Here is an 18,420-nt window from a genome sequence, read left to right on the forward strand (position 1 = left end):
ATATAATGGAAGCGTTATTTTTTTCATAAATGATTGTGCTTAGGTTTATACAGTATCTCACAAAAGCGAGTACACCCCTCACATTTTTGTAAATATTTTATTATATCTTTGTATGTGACAACACTGAAGAAATTACATTTTACTAAAGTGTACAGCTTGTATAACAGTGTAAATTTGCTGTTCCCTCAAAATAACTCCACATACAGCCATTAATGTCTAAACCGCTGGCAACAAAGTGAGTACACCTCTAAGTGAAAATATCTAAATTGGGCCCAAATAGCCATTTTCCCTCCCCAGTGTTATGTGACTCGTTAGTGTTACAAGGTCTCAGCTGTGGAGAAGGGAGCAGGTGTGTTAAATTTGGTGTTATCGCTCTCACTCTCTCATACTGGTCACTGGAAGTTCAACATGGCACCTCATGGCAAAGAACTCTGTGAGGATCTGAAAAAAAGAATTGTTGCTCTACATAAAGATGACCGAGGCTATAAGAAGATTGCCAAGGCCCTGAAACTGAGCTGCAGCACGGCAGCCAAGACCATACACCGGTTTAACAGGACATATTCCACTCAGAACATGCCTCGCCATGGTCGACCAAAGAAGTTGGGTGCACGTGCTTAGCGTCATATCCAGAGGTTGTCTTTGGGAAATAGACGTATGAGTGCTGCCAGCAATGCTGCAGAAGTTGAAGGGGTGGGGGGTCAGCCTGTCAGTGCTCAGACCATATGCCACGCACTACATCAAATTGATCTGCATGGCTGTCTTCCCAGAAGAAAACATCTTTTTAAGATGATGCGCAAGAAAGCCCACAAACTGTTTTCTGAAGACAAGCAGACTAAGGACCTGGATTACTGGAACCATGTCCTGTGTTCTAATGAGACTAAGATAAACGCATTTGCTTCAGATGGTGTCAATCGTGTGGCGGCAACCAGGTGAGGAGTACAAAGACAAGTGTGTCCTGCCTAAAGTCAAAAATGGTGGTGGGAGTTTCATGGTCTGGGGCTGCATGAGTGCTGCCTGCACTGGGGAGCTACAGTTCATTGAGGGAACCATGAATGCCAACATGTACTGTGACATACTAAAGCCGAGTATGATCCCCTCCCTTCAGGGACTGGGCCACAGGGCAGTATTCCAACATGATAAAACGACCCCAAACACACCTCCAAGATGACCTCTACCTTGCTGAAGAAGCTGAGGGTAAAGGTGAGGGATTGGCCAAGCATGTCTCCAGACCTAAACCCTATTGAGCATCTGTGGGACATCCTCAAACTAAAGGTGGAGGAGCGCAAGGTCTCTAAAATCCACCAGCTCTGTGATGTCGTCATGGAGGAGTGTAAGAGGACTCCAGTGGCAACTGGAAAATAATGGTGGCCACACAAAATATTGACACTTTGGGCCCAATTTGGACATTTCCACTTAGGGGTGTACTCACTTTCTTTAGAAGCGGTTTTGACATTAATGGCTGTGTGTTGAGTTATTTTGAGGGGACAGCAAATTTACACTGTTATACAAGTTGTAAACTCACTACTTTCTTTAGTGTTGTCACATGAAAAGATATAATAAAATATTTGCAAAAATATGAGGGGTGTACTCACTTGTGTGAGATACTGTATCTGTCTTTGAGCATCTCTTATATGGTTTCTGTATACGAGTAGGCTCAGGTTCAATTTAACTATACGCTTTTGAACTCTTCCCACTGCGCATTGCTTTTGCTCTCTTCAGGGTACCAAGATGTGCCACGGGTCTGTCATAATTTTTGCAATGCCCCTGACTGTGTATTTGGTGCAGGGATCAGAGCTGTGTAATTTACAAATCAGTTTGTGGAGTGCCTCAATCACTGGTGTCAGTAGGCATTAATAATCCTGCTAATATTCAGTATCACTGACGTTAAATAATCCCCCTTGCATTGGTGCTCAGTGGGGTGAACAATGCCCTCCCACATAATACATAGCTGGGATCAGACTCCCTTACAGACAAAGCCTCAATCTGCACAATGTGTAGCTGGCTGCGATGTTGCAATTGTGACCTGTGAAATTCCCTGATCAGATTGGCAGGTGCAGTAGCCAGCTAAACACTGTATAGAGGAATACTGATCTCAGCTTTGCGCTGGTGGGGAGGAGAAGATCCCTAAAAGGCCCTTCCAGCAGTGACCCTGTCCTCAATTCTGCTGACTATTGTCTTCTGCCATGCACCCTGTACCCTGCCCTGCTAACCCCTGTCCTCTGCACTGCTGATCTCTATCCAGGGGCTGACTGGCAACCTTTGGCCCAGGGGGCAAGTACAAACCAGAGGCCCATGGTGCAGTGCCTCAGCTCCCCTTCCACTCTCCCTCTTCCCAGCCTCCTCCTGACCCTCATTCCAGGCTGAAGCTCCGTTCCAGGTACTCTCTACTCACAGGCTTGGTTCCTGACCTGGACAGCATGGGGCAGTTCGGGGGGAGCTGGGACAGCTCGGTTGGGGCTCGGGGGGGTCATGGAACCGGCCTCTGCTCAGACACAGTTTACACCATCTATGCTTGGGGGGGGGGGGGGAGTCCTGCGCTCTGCCCTTTCCTTCAGCCTGCGCTCAGTAGGTCAGCGGCGGGGACTTTTTACTTTTCTTCATCAGGAATCCTTAAGACATGTCTGTGGCAGGAGCAGTGCAGCCTTTTTACGGGGCATCAGAGCGGCCCAGAGGGCAATTGCCCCCCTGCCCCCTGGCCCAGTCCTCCCCTGTCTCTATCTTCTATCCTTGTGACCCCTGTCCTCTTTCATGCTAACCCCTATACACTGCCTTGAAATCCTACTGTACACTGCCCTACAAAATTATGACCTCTGTACACTGCCCTACAAACTAATGACCTCTGTACACTGCCCTACAAACTAATGACCTCTGTACCCTGCCCTACAAACTAATGGCCTTTGTACACTTCCCTACAAACTAAAAACCTCTGTACACTGCCCTAAAAACTGCCGACCCTATCCTCTGCCCTGCTGACCCACTGTATACTGCTCTATGGATTCTTTTACACAGTGCTGCTGACTTCGCATCCTCTACCCCGCTGAAATTTTTTTAATGCACCTTTCAAAGGCTAGATTTTGCCCTGCCACAGCACCTCCTCACTCACCTCCTATACTCACATGAGCCCCCTCTCAATCCAGCGATGTGCAGGGGAGCCTCGGCTGTCCTGGGTCTCTCACTCCTCATTGGCTGAGACATAGCAGCAGGAGCCATTGGCCAATAAGGTGAGAGCAGGGAGTGGGGCTGAGCCGCAACTCTATGTGTCTTACGGGGGTATGCACCAGTTCCCCCATGGCAAGTGGCTTGCTATTGGGGGCACTGGTTAACCTCCCTGGCAGTATGATTCTTTCGGATTTTAGGTGCTGAAAGCGGTACCATTATTTTGCTTGCAATTCTGGAGAATGAGCAGCCCAAACCAACTATTTACTAACGATTTCTTTTTACCGTGTGTTCTTCTTTATAACATCCTGAGTATGATAAAGTTTGAAATACAAAATCCTAAATTATAATATAATAAATAACTATAAAATAATAATATAATAATAACACTTTTTTTTTTCCCAAAAAATAACACTTTTTATTCAATAAATGATAGTAAATCATGTAATCAAAAACACTGACATTTTTTTTTGTCAAACAAGGATGCAATATATTTTTTTTTTCCCAAAAAGGATGCAATATTACTCTTCATACTGCTTCAATAAACGTCCCGGGTGTGGAAAATTTTGAAACAGGGTACAGCGCAAAGTCCAACGTCACAGTCTGGACAGTAGTACCGCGTTTCCTTTCTTATTTTCCGCCCGGTGTCGTCGTGCTTGGAACAGCAAACCACACACATCCTTGTGGGTGCAGTCTTCTTCTCCGTCGGCGGAATGAGGTCCATAAAATGATGACCGGTCAGTCGTTCGGGGTTCACGACACCAGCAGCACGGCGTCCGGATCGACTTACAGTTGGTGTCTGGTGCCTGAGAAAAATCAGCTCCACAATTTTCCACACAAAGTCCGCATGGATCACAGGCCGGTCACTTTTCTTTTTTAGCAGAATGAAGGCATTCCATAAACACTGCTCCAGGAGGTGTCTGAAAATTTTTTTATAGTATTTTTTCTGCTGTTTCCGCATTGCTGGATAGAAAGTCATGGCCTGGTCAGCTCTGTCCACACCTCCCATGGTGTTGTTATAATCCAGGACCAGTTGCGGTTTCAGAACATCTTTTCCCCCTTTTGTATGGACCATGACAGTGGCGGTGTTATGGATGGTGCTCATCAGGCAGACATCTTTTTTGTCGCGCCATCTAAGTGCCAACATTTTGCCTTTCTGCCAGGCAACTAACTCTCCGGGCTTGAGTTTTTTGTTGGCAAAGCTGGGGGGCATGTCACGCCGGTTTGCTCTGACGGTCCCATACGCATCCGTCTTATGCTGTAGGAGGAACTCAAACAGTTCTGGGGACGTGTAAAAATTATCTGTGGTGACACAGTACCCCTGATCCAGCAGAGGCTCAATAAGCGTCAGAACAGAAGCAGTTGCCATCCCATAGTTGCTGAACCTTGGGTTGAACTTAGTTCCTCTTCCGGTATATAGGACCGAGTTCCAAATATAGCCAGAGCTGGATTCACACAGCATAAAAGATTTGATTCCAAAGCGTGCTCGCTTGGACGCAATATATTGGATCCAGCTAAGTCTCCCTTTATATGCCATAAGACTTTCGTCAATGCAAATGTCTCTTTCTGGGACATAGGACCGCTGGAAGTTTTTCAAAATTAATTGATAAATGTCCCAGATTTTTTTCAGCTTCGGAGCCGGATGAGATGTTTCATCAAAATCCTCATTATTGGCAAAGTGCAAATATCGCATAATAAGGGAAAATTTGTACTCCGACATAATGGTGCCAAAAAAAAGGTGTGGACAATAATTTGTTTGTGGTCCAATACCACTTCTGCAGGGGTTTCCCCACCACTCCCTGCAGAATAATTAGGCCCAGGAATCTCCAGATATCCGCACTGGTAACGGGTTCCCACATCCTGCTCCTGGAAAACCGCCGATGTGCTGCGGCTTGTTGTTCCTGGTACCGGTTGGTCTCCACAACAATTTTTTTGATGACCTCATCAGTCAAAAAAAGCTGCAGATACGCCAAGGGGTTATCCTCCTCAACATCAACTCCGTACCGCAGTCGATCACGCACCAAGTACGCACATTGCTCGGCACATCGTCATCACTAAACTTACTTTCAGCGTCGGATGACGAGCTTCCCCATGAATCGCTGTCACTCCACTCTCCGTGCGATTCGGGATCGCTGTCGCTATCGCCCAGCAGGTCATACATCACTTTTGATGTTGCGGCGCGCTTGCTTGAGGCCATGGTCGCTCTGCAATAATCCAGATACAAAGTATGGAAATAATGCAGGAAGTGCAATGGAGAAAGCACTGGGGGGCAAATAAAGGTCACTTTATTATATTTTGGGAATGTAATCCAATAGGATTACAGTGTATCAGTGTGTTTGGTGTTTATACTTTTTGAATTTGCCGCCGGTTCCACCCCCCGGCGGACGTCACGTCGAGCCGGGGCTGACAGACGATCGAGAGAAACATCCGCTGCCGGACACCGCTCTCATACATCGCTGGATCCCGGAGAAAAGGTAAGTGAAACCTCCACCAGGATCCAGCGATCTTCCTAGCGCTACCCCGAGTGTGACTCGAGGTTACCGCTTTTGGCTCAAAAATCTTACCCCGAGTCACACTCGGGAATACCGCTAGGAAGGTTAAGGGAGAGGAGCCAGGAGCGCTGACAGGGGACCCCAACAGAAGAGGATCAGGGCTGCCCTGTGCAAAATCACAGAGCAGGTAAATATGACATGTTTGTAATTTTTGGAAAAAAACAAACCCTTAAAATGACTTTAATGCTGAGTGCCACAACATACCTCGGCACATAAAAGTGCATGTGCTGTAGCACATTGATATCAGGTGACAATGGCCTCTGTCAGTTAGCAGAGACAGAATTTGATAGTGGGTGTCTTAAAATGATCTTACCCTGCAGATATATTTTAACAGGAACACGAGTATCAAGGAAATGTCAGAACAGGCTCTGCAACTTCTTGTAGGATTTCAGGGTAAAGGCTACATTTTTCAGGGTACTGCATAGTCACAATTTCTATATATTATCTTATAGGACTGCAAATCTTTACTGTTTTTTTTTTTTTTTTTTTAACAGGATATGAGCTTGCAAACTGTCACTACCATTGGTTACTTTTCGATGGTAAGTGTATTTTTAAACCACTACATACTATATGCCCAGTGAGGGGACTGGCCTCAGATGATACACAGAGATGAAACAAATCCTTCTATATAAGTTGTACCTGTTTATCTGCAGTCTTCTCCTCTCTACATCTGCTGAAAGTGCTGAATTGATCAAGCTTGTCTGAGAGTTCAGAAAAAAGGGCGGGGAGCTGAAATCACACTCTGCAGAGCTCCGTGAGGAGAGCTCTGAGAGCTGATTGGAAGTACCATGCCTGATGAAGGAGTCCTGCGTGATTCCAAAACGTTGCACTACCTTTTTGTGATGGGATCATTAAAAATTGTTTGGAGTCTACTTGATCCGTGGTGTGCTGGCAAATATCCTTAGTCTGATTGGTAGGAAGAGACACACTCCCCTCCACACAGGTCACAAGAACAGAGCTAAGGCTGTCAATCTCTTGGAGGTCCCTCCCTTGTCATCATTATTCTCTTGGTGACATGAAAACTTGTCAGAATGGATTTATGCTGATAGTTGAGGAAGGAAGCAGCAGACAGAAATGACTCTTAGTGCTCTTAATAGAGACAACCACACACTATAGAAGGGTGTGCTTTGTTCAAATTTCACATTAGAGGTTTACAACCCCTTTAAGTAATATTCCAAAGTAATTATGGTTATTTGATGGTGTCATTATTATGTAGGATCTCATTTGATTATTACTGGTCACCAGCAAGGGATTTGGAGGTATAATAAAAATTCTGACAAACTTAATGTTTGACCACTTTAAGACCAGGCCTATTTTTGACACTTACCCCCAAACATTATATATATTTTTTTCTGAGACCCTATAGGATAAAATGGAGATTGTTGCAATATTTTTTATCACACCGTATTTGCGCAGCGGTCTTCCAAACGCAATTTTTTGGGAAAAAATTCACTTTTTTGATTTAAAAAATAGGAAAACAGTAAAGTTAGCCCAATTTTTTCCATAATGTGAAAGATAATGATACACGAGTAAATATATACCCAACATGTCATGCTTCAAAATTGGGCACATTCGCGGAATGGCGACAAACTTTGGTACTTCCCCATAGGCGACATTTTAAAAATTTCTATAGGCTAACGGCTTTGAGATACAGAGTAGCTCTAGGGCTCAAATTATTGCTCTCTTTCTAACGATTCCGGAGATACCTCACATGTGTGGTTTGAACACCGTATACATATGTGGGCGGGACTTGCGAATGGGTTCACTTCTGCGTGCGAGCTGACGGGGACAGGGCGCTTTAATCTTTTTTTTTCCCCCTATTTATTTTATTTATTATTTTTGATTTTTACACAGTTTAAAAAAAAAATGTGATAATTTTTATTCCTATTAGAAGGAATGTAAACATTCCTTCTAATAGAAATAGCCATGACAGGACCTCTTTATTGTGAGATCTGGGGTCAAAAAGTTCTCAGATCTCAGAAGTAAACTAAAAAAAAAAAGTTAAAAAAAATAGGCTAGGCAACGACGTTTGACGTCGCTCTGGTCCTCCAAGACCATAGAGTCGAGTGAGGGCCATCTTGCCCTCACTCAACTTCCTGTCTAAGAGGATCCGGGACCGGATAGTTTTCCCCGCTACCGGCGGGTCTGGTAAGCGGGGAAAACGGCCGGGATGCGGCGGGAGGGGGGGGCACCTATTCCGCCGCACTGTAATGGTGATCCCGCAGCAAATCCGCCACTGGGATCACCCTTACCTGAAAGCCGATCGCCCGCCGCTCTTAAAAATACCGGGGTTATGGCAGCTATCTCCTGCCATAATCCCAGTATTTAGCGTTAAATTAATGAAGTACATCTGCGGTGGGCGGTCAGTAAGTGGTTAACATGTGATGTCCTACATACTATTCTACCTATGTGATTACATAGCTCGCTCTCAAAACCCTATGTTGGTGGCCGGATGAAATGGACTAGGGTAAGCTAATCTGCCTGGGTCCAGTTTGCGAACAGTTTTGCAAATTTTGCTTGAAATTCCCAAACTGCAATGAGCCCCACTGTAGTCCATAGGAGGTGAATTTTTATTCAAGGCACAGGAAGCCAAGCACTGCAATTGGCGACATTTGCCAAGATTAAAATAAAATAAAAAATCTAAAGAAAACAAAGTCTCACTCTACACAGAATGAGAATTTCTCCCTTAAGGCCCGTACACACGTAGCGATTGTCGGCCGTAAATATTCGGCCGCCGAACAATCGGCCGATATGCTTGATGTATGATGCTTCCGACAACCGACAGCGAATTTTCGGCCGAACAGAATCTGGTGTGCAGACTTTAAAATTTTTGTTGCCCGTCACCAGAACGGCCGATTGTTCGCCAGTCAGTACAGAATTCGGCCGACAAACAGCAGATTAGCAAGACTGGGCATGCTCAGAAAAGTAAAAAGACAAGGAAAGTTAACCATCACATGACATCACTTCTGCAGTCGGCTGTTGTTGGCCGACAAAATTCGTGTGCAGTTCGGCCGACATTCGGTACGTGTGTACGGGGCTTTATAGTTAAAACAGACACGATATAGCTGCTCTTCTTTTATTTTATAAAGGGGAATGGATTATCTATTCCTTTAAACTTTGGGCTCTAATAACTTGGCTGACCATGGGCATAGGAAATGCACTGCATTATAGGTTGTTTCATGTTTCTAGCTGAAAACCTGAGAATTGTTTTGGCCAAAATCCTGGATCCTGGAGATTCCCTGTGAACCCAGAGTGCTAAACCAAACCTCATCTCTACACCAAACTAGAAATTGTGCCTATAGTGTGCAATGAACAATGTTATTGTAATATACCGTATCATGATGATGATCAGTTTATTAGATTTAGCCTACTTTGAGGGCCATTTTACACCAAAACGCAGTGCTGAAAAGCCACATTCTGTGTGTGTTTCGCAACCATTGTTCAAAATGCACTACAGGTGCGATCTGCAGCGGTTGCCAATATTAAGTTAACCACTTCTGGACCAGAAGATTTTTCCCCCTTAATGATCAGGCCATTTTTTGCGATTCGGCACTGCCTCACTTAAACAGACAATTGCACGGTCATGCGATGCTGTACCCAAAAAAAAAAAAAAAATGTGATTTCCCCAAAAATAGAGCTTTCTTTTGGTGGTATTTGATCACCTGTGCGATTTTTTTTTTTTTTTGCGCTATAAACAAAAAAAGCGACATTTCTGAAAGAAAAATAAAATATTTTTCACTATCTACTATCCTAATTTACTATCTTCATTCCCAAAAAAAAAATAAAATGTTTTTATCATTTTAGGACAATTTGTATTATGCTACATATTTTTGGTAAAACAAAAATACCAATAAGCGTATTTTGATTGGTTTGCGCAAAAGTTATCGCACCTAGAAACTAGGGGAAAGATTTATGTAGTTTTTATTTATTTATTTATTTATTTATTTTTTTACTAGAAATGGCGATGATCAACGAGTTTTTAGCGGGACTGCGATAATGCGGCAGACAGATTAGACCCCTAACTGACATTTTTGACACTTTTGGGGGGGGGACCAGTCACATTACTACAGTAAACAGTGCTACAAAAATGCACTGTTCTTGTAATAATGACACTGGCAGGGAAGGGGTTAACCCATGGGCGATCAAAGGGTTAAGTGTGAGCCTAGGGGGTGTTCTCTAACTGTGGGGGGGGATGGGCTTATGGAATCAATACAGAGACCTGTGTTCCTAAATAGGCGGAACACAGGAGCTCTGTATTGATTCCTAAGAGAACAAAGGTCTGCTGTGTTTACAACAGCAGACCGCTGTTCTCTCTTCACGGGGAGCGATCGCGGCTGCCGACCCTGTGGATTGGCTTCTCCAGGATCGCTCCCGCGGACCGCCGTACAGGTATGGCGATTCGCGGTAACCTGCCGACCTGCTGCTGTAGTGTATAACTGCAGCGGCTTGTTGGCAAGTGGTTAATGACACCCCAAATGCAGGTTGCAAATGCAGTGCATATGCCTGCACTGGATGGCATTGTACAGAAGTACCATGTGATGCGGTTTCAGTGAGCTTCCATAAGTAGTACATGCACTACTTTTGGTGCGGTGCGATTTCAGCCTATTTAAAATTAATGGACTGGAATCGCACCACAGAACTGCATGTGAACGCACAGGAACACACAGAGCATTTCTGTGCAATTCCCAATGTGAACCTGCCCTCAATGTTCTGTATTTGCTCATTTATATTTCCGAGTGCATTATTCTCAACTTCTTTCCACAGGAGTGGAACAATGAATTCATTTATTGGAACCCAGATTTGCATTGTGGGATGAAGGAAATGTACATAAAACGTGGTAATTTATGGCAGCCAGATCTCTATATCTATGAAATGTAAGTTTAACAATGGAACAGTATTATACGAGTTTCTGATGACAGTGGGCATTTTTCTGTTATTAAGATGCACTGTCTTGAAATCACATTGTGCATCTTTTTGACAGATGAGGAGTCGTAGACTAACATGGACACAGGAAAATAGAATGAATAGTAAATTATGAAGATATATAGCTGTTTCAAATCTTGAGTTTTGAGACAATGTAGCTGTAAGGCTACTATTTCATAATCAGCAGTTAAAATAAATCTGTATTGAAAGAATTCAGAAAATTACATCTTGGCTATCCTTCATGTAATGTTAGTTGCCAGGCTGTTATGCTAATACAGAAACTTAATATTTTTAGACTCAGGGCAAAGCATTCCATTCAGGAGTTCTGAGTTCCCTATGCAGTGGAAGCTCGTGCATATGGGGCACAGGGGCGCCACCCCCCCATCCAAGTGTCTGGCCCCCTAATCTACAAGTGGGGCGACCAGACGCATGGAGTTCAATGGGGCTTTTATTTTTTTTTAACCATGTGATTAGAGCCAGAGGCTCTCACAGGCTAAAAAAAAGGGTGGGGGCCCACCCAGTTGTATGACAATAGCAAATGAAAATTCGCTATTGTCACACGGATCCTCCTACTGGCCAATCAGGAAGCGGGTTCTGAGACCTGTTTCCCGATTGGCCGAAAGGAGAAGCCATGCCATTGGGCATGGAGGACGGGGAGGGAGGAGACGCAGAAGACAGGGGGAAGAAGCCGCTGCCGCCGTCACCATTGCTGATGTTCAGGCAGGGTGAGTGATCCTGTCCTGGGGGTCCTGTCCTGTCCTGGGGGGACTGTCCTGTCCTGCTGTGGTCCGATGCGTGTCTGGCCTGGTGTGGTCCGGGGGGGCAGTGTGTGGGGCGGTCCATCTGCTGCCCCCCACCCCGGCACTTGGAGCACCAGCCGCCACTGTCCCTATAACCAATTGAAGATGGTTGCTCCAAGTTACCAACTCAGAACATAGTGAAGTCAAAGGGGTCAGGTCACTAGAATTTTCTGAAGCTTAGCAATAGCAGCCTTTTATATTTTAATAACTATCTATAGAACCAAATTTGTATCACTAGACCCTTTACCACCCAAAACAACATCTCTTTGCTAGAAAAAAAATGTATAATTTTTATGATTGCTGGAGCAGAATGGGTCCAATCATACAGCAGGCATAGCAAAAGTAAAGCACAGCAGTGTCACAGATGGTGAGCAGAAGAGCTGCCAGACTAAAGCAAGCATGCCTTGCAAGTGAGTGCAAAACACTCAAAGCGTTACATAGCTCTTTCTACATTTTTTCCAGTTAATGATCCAACATAGAGAGCTATTCATGTCGTTTAGCAAATATACATAAAAGGAACCCAATGTTTCTGCCCACAGTCATACACACAGTAGGCCAGTTTGGATATAAGCTAAGGATAGTCGGAGTAAACCCTTGCAAAAATGTGGAGAACATACAAAGTCTGTGATGATAACAAAGAGGGGGTTACTAAAACTGGAGCACACAGAATCTGGAGCAGTTCTTCAATTTCAGCTTGTTCAGCTTAACTTTGACACTAAAACCTAGCTGATTGTAAGTAATGATGAGCTGAATACCCCCCTGTTCAGTTCGCGCCAGAACATTTCGAACAGGGGAAATGTTCTAGCGAACATACGAACACGAACAATCACAAGTCCTCATTTAAAAAGCTTAAATGTAAGCGACTATTAATCACCCGCTGGCCAGGCCAAACTCACATCTCAGCACCCCATAATCCATTGCTTAGGTACAGTGAATAAATTACTGACATCAGTAATTTATTCACTGCACCTGAGCAATGGATTATGGGGCGCTGGTGACGTCAGAGCCCTATAAAAGAGCTGTCAAACTCAGATTGAAGTTAGTTAGCCAGAGAGAGTCCAAGGTTAGTCAGCTGGCTTGGTGGCGTAGCTGGTAGAATAACGGGCTACGAGAGGCTGTGAGTTTGAATCGCCAGGCCAGCGGGTGATTAATATTAATTATGGATTTTAATTAAAACCTATTAATTGTCCCCGCCCCTTCTGAAGTGACGTCAGTCATTTTTTCACTGCACCTAAGCAGTCGATGATGGGGCGCTGGTGACGTCAGAGCCCTATAAAAAGAGCTGTCAAACTCAGATAGAGAATTGTTAGGCAGAGAGAGTCTTAGGTTACTCAGCTGCCTCCGTGGCATAGCTGGTAGAATAACAGGCCGTGGGTTTGATTCCCTAGTCAGCGGATGATTAATATTATTTATGGACATTAAATAAAACCTATTAACTTAATTATCGATGCGGGGACTCTAAGTTCCCGTGAAGTAGCCCATTTGTTTGCCATTCGGCGAACGGGTGAACATACAGAGTTCGAGTTGAACTTAGGTTCAACTCGAACATGAAGCTCATCACTAATTGTAAGCTGATTATAATGAGATGGGTAAAAGATGGCTTCAGGTGGCCCTGTTCTCCACCTGTAGAGAATGCTTTAGATGCGTTAGGCCCTTTTCGAGGCTTAACCGTAGTGGCCTCTATGATTAAGCCCCAAAAAGGGCAAAACCCATCTTAGGAGGTGAAGAACAGAAGCTGAAGCCATCTTTTACCCATCTCATTACATTTATGCAACAGGGAATCAATGTCTGTGTGCAAACGGCCATTATTTTATTGAAGTCTACTGGAACCTGACAGGCCGATTCTGTCTGTCCTTGCACTAGTGTATTAACATGCTGATCCGACTGACACAGGTTTAGAGGGGCGTATTATTTTCATTGATTTGGGCTAGAATTTGATTGGTTATTATGCACAGCTGCACCAGAATCTTTGTACTGTACTCCAGTTTTAGTAAATCCCCTCCAAGATCTGTAGGGCAAGAGTGCTAAACAGTATGCAGTACAAACATTAGATAACTTCTCTTCAAGATTCTGTGCTATATGACAAATTACTTTTATAGCAAATTGTTCATTCCATACCAATATTTTCTATAGGCTATTTTAAATCGGAACAGGAACAATTATTCCTCAAGCTACTAAAGCAACAACAGGTTTCAGGTGCATATTTCTCCCAAAAATGAGTTAAAGAAATACAGCATCAACACTCAAGTGTTTCAAGGCATGACAAACTTCAATTTTGAAGCAAAACGACTTGATGGCCAATCAGTTCAATTCAGTGCTCAAATCCACTCTCAGCTTTGCAACCCTCTTCAGATTGGGGTGATTTTTAATTCTAAATGAAAATAAAAAAAAACAAGAAGGGCACACCAGCCTAGTTTATTACCTAGCATTTACTAATAAAAAATGTATATAAATACTCACAATGGCCAAATGACCACAAGCATATAAGGTACAGTGCATCTTGAAAGTATTCACAGCGCTTCACTTTTTCCACATTTTGTTATGTTGCAGCCTTATTCCAAAATGGAATACATTCATTATTTTCCTCAAAATTCTAAAAACAATACCCCATAATGACAAAGTGAAAGAAGTTTGTTTGAAATCTTTGCAAATTTATTAAAAAGAAAAAATCCCATGTACAGAAGTATTCACAGCCTTTGCTCAATACTTTGTTGAAGCACCTTTGGCACTAATTACAGCCTCAAGTCTTTTTGAGTATGATGCTACAAGCTTGGCACAACTATTTTTGGGCAGTTTCTCCCTTTCTTCTTTGCAGGGCCTCCCAAGCTCCATCAGGTTGGATGGGGAGGGTCAGTGCAGAGCCATTTTAAGATCTCTCCAGAGATGTTCAGTCAGGTTCAAATCTGGGCTCTGACTGGGCCACTCAATCATGGCTGTGTGCTTAGGATCGTTGTCCTGTTTGAAGATAAACCTACACCCCAGTCTGAGGTCCAAAGAGCTCTAGAGCAGGTTTTCATCAAGGATGTCTCTGTACATTGCTGCATCCATCTTTCCCTCGATCCTGACTAGTCTCCAATTTCCTGCCGCTAAAAAAAATCCCCACTGCATAATGCTGCCACCACTATGCTTCACTTTAGAAATGGTATTGGCCAGGTAATGAGGGGTACCTGGTTTCCTCCAGACATGATGCTTGCCATTCAGGCCAAAGAGTTCAAGAATTGTTTCATCAGACCAGAGAATTTTGTTTCACATGGTCTGAGAGTCCTTCAGGTGCCTTTTGGCAAACTCCAGGTGGGCTGTCATGTGCCTTTTACTGAGGAGTGGCTTCTGTCTGGCCACTCTATCATACAGGCCTGATTGGTGGAATGCTGCAGAGAGGGTTTTTCTTCTGGAACGTTCTCCTCTCTCCACAGAGAAACGCTGGAGCTGTGTCAGAGTGACCACCGGGTTCTTGGTCACTTCCCTGACTAAGGCCCTTCTCCCCCGATCGCTCAGTTTGGCTGGGTGGCCCATTTGAGGAAGAGTCCTGGTGGTTCCAAACTTCTTCCATTAATAAATTATAGAGGACACTGTGCTGCAGACATTATGCTGTACCCGTCCTCAGATCTGTGGCTCGATACAATCCTGTCTTGGAGGTCTTCAGACAATTCCTTGGACTTCATGGCTTAGTTTGTGCTCTGAAATGCATTACTGTGGGACCCTTTATAGATTGGTGTGTACCTTTCCAAATCATATCCAATCAACTGAAAATATCACAGGGGGACTCCAATAAAGTTGTAGAAACTTCAAGGATAATCACTGGAAACAGGATGAACCTGAGCTCAATTTTGAGTGTCTTGGCAAAGGCTGTGAATACTTCTATGCGTGGGATTTTTTATTTTTTATAGATTTGCAAAGATTTCAAACAAACTTCTTTAACATTGTCATTATGGGGTATTTTTGTAGAATTTTTAGGAAAATAATGAATTGAATCAATTTTGGAATAAGGCTGTAACATAACAAAATGTGGAAAAAGTGAAGCACTGTGAATACTTTCCGGATGTACTTAGAACACAGTCTCAGTGTCAACTTCAGGACCTAGATACCTGATATGGAAGACCTTAACGACACTGCACAGCAAATGCAAGAGTTCACACAATTCGAGGAATAGACCCTATTCCTCAGAGTTAACTTGCCTGCTAAACTGTTCGTCTTTAAGCCTGGGTTAACACGAATGCGATGCATTACATCGCATGTAATTCGCACAGGAATCAAACCGCATTCCTTAACAAATCACATGCGATACTGTGCGGTGCGATTTGAGGCCATCATTTTGTATGGCTCAAATCAGGCACCTTTTTTTGCCGCATTGGAATCAGATCGCATGGGTGTTCAGATAGGATCAGATAAAAACGGACAGGCGGTCTGTTTTCACCCATTTTTCCCATAGAGAAGAGCAGGACTGTGTCCGTGTTTGCTCTGCATAGCGGAGCAGACAGGACCTGTCATCCGCCTGCTCAGCCAGACTTTGGAGTGCAATTTTGATGCAACTTTGAATGGATAGGACTTTGGCTTTGACCAGTGATAATGGACAGCTGTTCCACAACTGTTGCATTGCATAACAATCAGGTATGACTTTCTTGCAACTTTTGAGGGTTAACATTGAAGTCTATAGGCCTCAAGTAGCATAAAAGTCAGACCAAAGTAGTGCATGAACTACTTTGAAGTTGCTGCAACTTTGAATCACACATATATGAATGGCTATCATTGGAAAACATGGGGAACGACTTGTCATGCGACTTTGAAATCCAAAGTTGCATGACAAGTCGCACATTGTAAATGGAGCCTTAAGCCCCTTTCACACTTGTGCGACCTGAAAGTTGCACGACTTTACCGCGATTTTGCCTTGATTTTTTTGCTGCAATTTTTCTGCCACTTTGACTGGACTTGAAGCAATGCCTGTGTAATCTTGAGGTCTATGGACCTCAAGTCGCATCAAAGTCAGACCAAAGTGGTGCAGAGACTACTTTGCACGCACAGATATGAACGGTACTCATTGGAAATCATGGGGTATGACTTGTCATGCGACTTTGCAGTCCCAAGTCGCAGGACAAGTCGCACAAGTGTGAAAGGAGCCTAAATCCAACTTCACCAAACATTGCATTTTTATAACACAGATGGGTCTGTTGTGATTGTCCATTACATTTTCCAAAGGGTTCCAAATAATTCCAATAAGATTCAAAATGGTGTCTGAGGTAATGCATTAATTAGACTGATGCATCATTCTTGTTTTTTTTTTATTCACGCATTTTAAGCAACACACTGTTATTTAGGTCAGAGATTTATTATTTACAACTTTACAATATTGCTTTTATTTATACAGGATTGAATATGATAATAAGTCTCAAATAAATCCGTTCTATATTGTCAAACACAATGGAGATATTAAGGATTTAAGAAGTATACGGACTGTTGCATCTTGTAAATTAGATATTTTCAAATTTCCATTCGACAGACAAGCCTGTAACATTTCCTTTGGCTCTTATATTCATACAGGTATGTATGCGTTTAAAATGATCCATGATGTGTAATAATGTAATAATGATATGTATTAAAGCTGATCTTCTGTAAGTGATTCCCATCAGTTCTCAGAGCATAGAGCTGAATAGGGATGAGCTTGATGCCTCGAGTCAAGCATCAGCTGTTTGTGTGTTTGCCGAACACACAAACAAATGGGGCGCTCTAGGCGAAGTTTGCCCACCGATGAGTGCCCCATAATGCACTGCGCTGGGGCAGTGAATAAATTACTAATGATTGCCCAAAGCAAGCACCGGACTTGTATGCTTTGGCCAATCACAGCATAATGTCCTGTCAGAGCCATGAATGGCCAAAGGCAGGGTGCCTTTAGCCAATCATGGCTCAGTGGCTAAGTCCACACCCACACTATATTAGGCTGCTGCTTACACGGTATAGTGTGTGATAATAGAGATTGGGCAGGTAGTTAGTTACAGTGAGTTGAGTTAGTTTAGTGTAGTGTTTAGGTTATACCCCACTTTTATAATGAATGGATATGTTGTAGTCCTGGGTCCACTCTCAGTGCTCCACAAGTTTTATGCCCCTGTCACTTATAGTTCGTGAGCAGTGCCTTGCCAAGCTGACCAATAATTCCCATAGCCCCCAATGTTAAAGGGGAGTAGTGCCATGCCAAGCTGACCAATATTTCCCATAGATGCCAATGTTAAAGATGGGATGCAGGATAGGGGGGGATGAGCGAGCAGCCCCCACCCTCCTTAACCATACCAAACCACTTGCCCTCAACATGGGGAAGGTGCTTTGGGGTGCCCCCCAAAGCACCTTGTCCCCATGCTGATGGGGACAAGGGACTTTTCCCGAAAACCCTGGGCAGTGGGTGTGGGGGTCTGTGGGTGGGGGGGGCTTATCGGAATCTGGAAGCCCCCTTTCACACAGGGTCCCCAGATCTCGCCCCCCAGGTGAATCGTACCCCTACCCATTCTCCAAAAAAGTGTACAAAAAAAAAAACACAAAAGACAGTTTTTGACAAGTCCTTTATTTAAAAATAAAAAAATAGTGTCCCTCGATGTAAATCCATCGTCAATCACGACGCTTGCCGCACCCGAAAATCAGAAAAAAATTGAAAGACGATTCCGCCTCTTCAGGGGCGTACCCACCGAATGACGCTCTTGAGCTTTGACAGCTCTTTTATAGACAAGAAGCGGGGCCACCTGCTTACATCACCCGGTGGCACCACCCCCTTCTGACATCACGTCAAAATCTGTCTTTTGTGTTTATTTTTTTGTACAAGTTTTTGGTGAATGAGTAGGGAGACAATATACCTAAAACGCCCATTCACATGGGGGGGGGCAGGATCTGGAGGCTACTTTTTTAAAGGGGGCTTCCAGATTCCAATAAGCCCCCCAACCGCAGACCCCCTTAACCACAGTTCAAGGTTGTCCCCCCCTTCCTGGACTGCTAGGCATAAGGGTAAGGGT

At 43.9% G+C, this 18,420-nt stretch overlaps 1 protein-coding gene across 1 annotated transcript in view; it reads left to right on the forward strand.

Annotated features, from left to right (window-relative positions):
- The window catches only part of LOC309565543 (5-hydroxytryptamine receptor 3A-like), a gene marked incomplete at both ends in the record, with an annotated part of 109,551 nt that overhangs the window by 64,243 nt on the left and 26,888 nt on the right, over positions 1-18,420 (forward strand). The window contains 2 exons of the mRNA XM_082270501.1: positions 10,473-10,582; positions 16,794-16,966. Coding sequence (XP_082126627.1) covers positions 10,473-10,582; positions 16,794-16,966 — 283 coding nt within the window. The remainder of the gene's footprint in view (positions 1-10,472; positions 10,583-16,793; positions 16,967-18,420) is intronic.

Source organism: Pelophylax lessonae, assembly GCF_965119305.1.
Source record: "Pelophylax lessonae genome assembly, chromosome: 10".
Classification (NCBI taxonomy): Eukaryota; Metazoa; Chordata; class Amphibia; order Anura; family Ranidae; genus Pelophylax; species Pelophylax lessonae.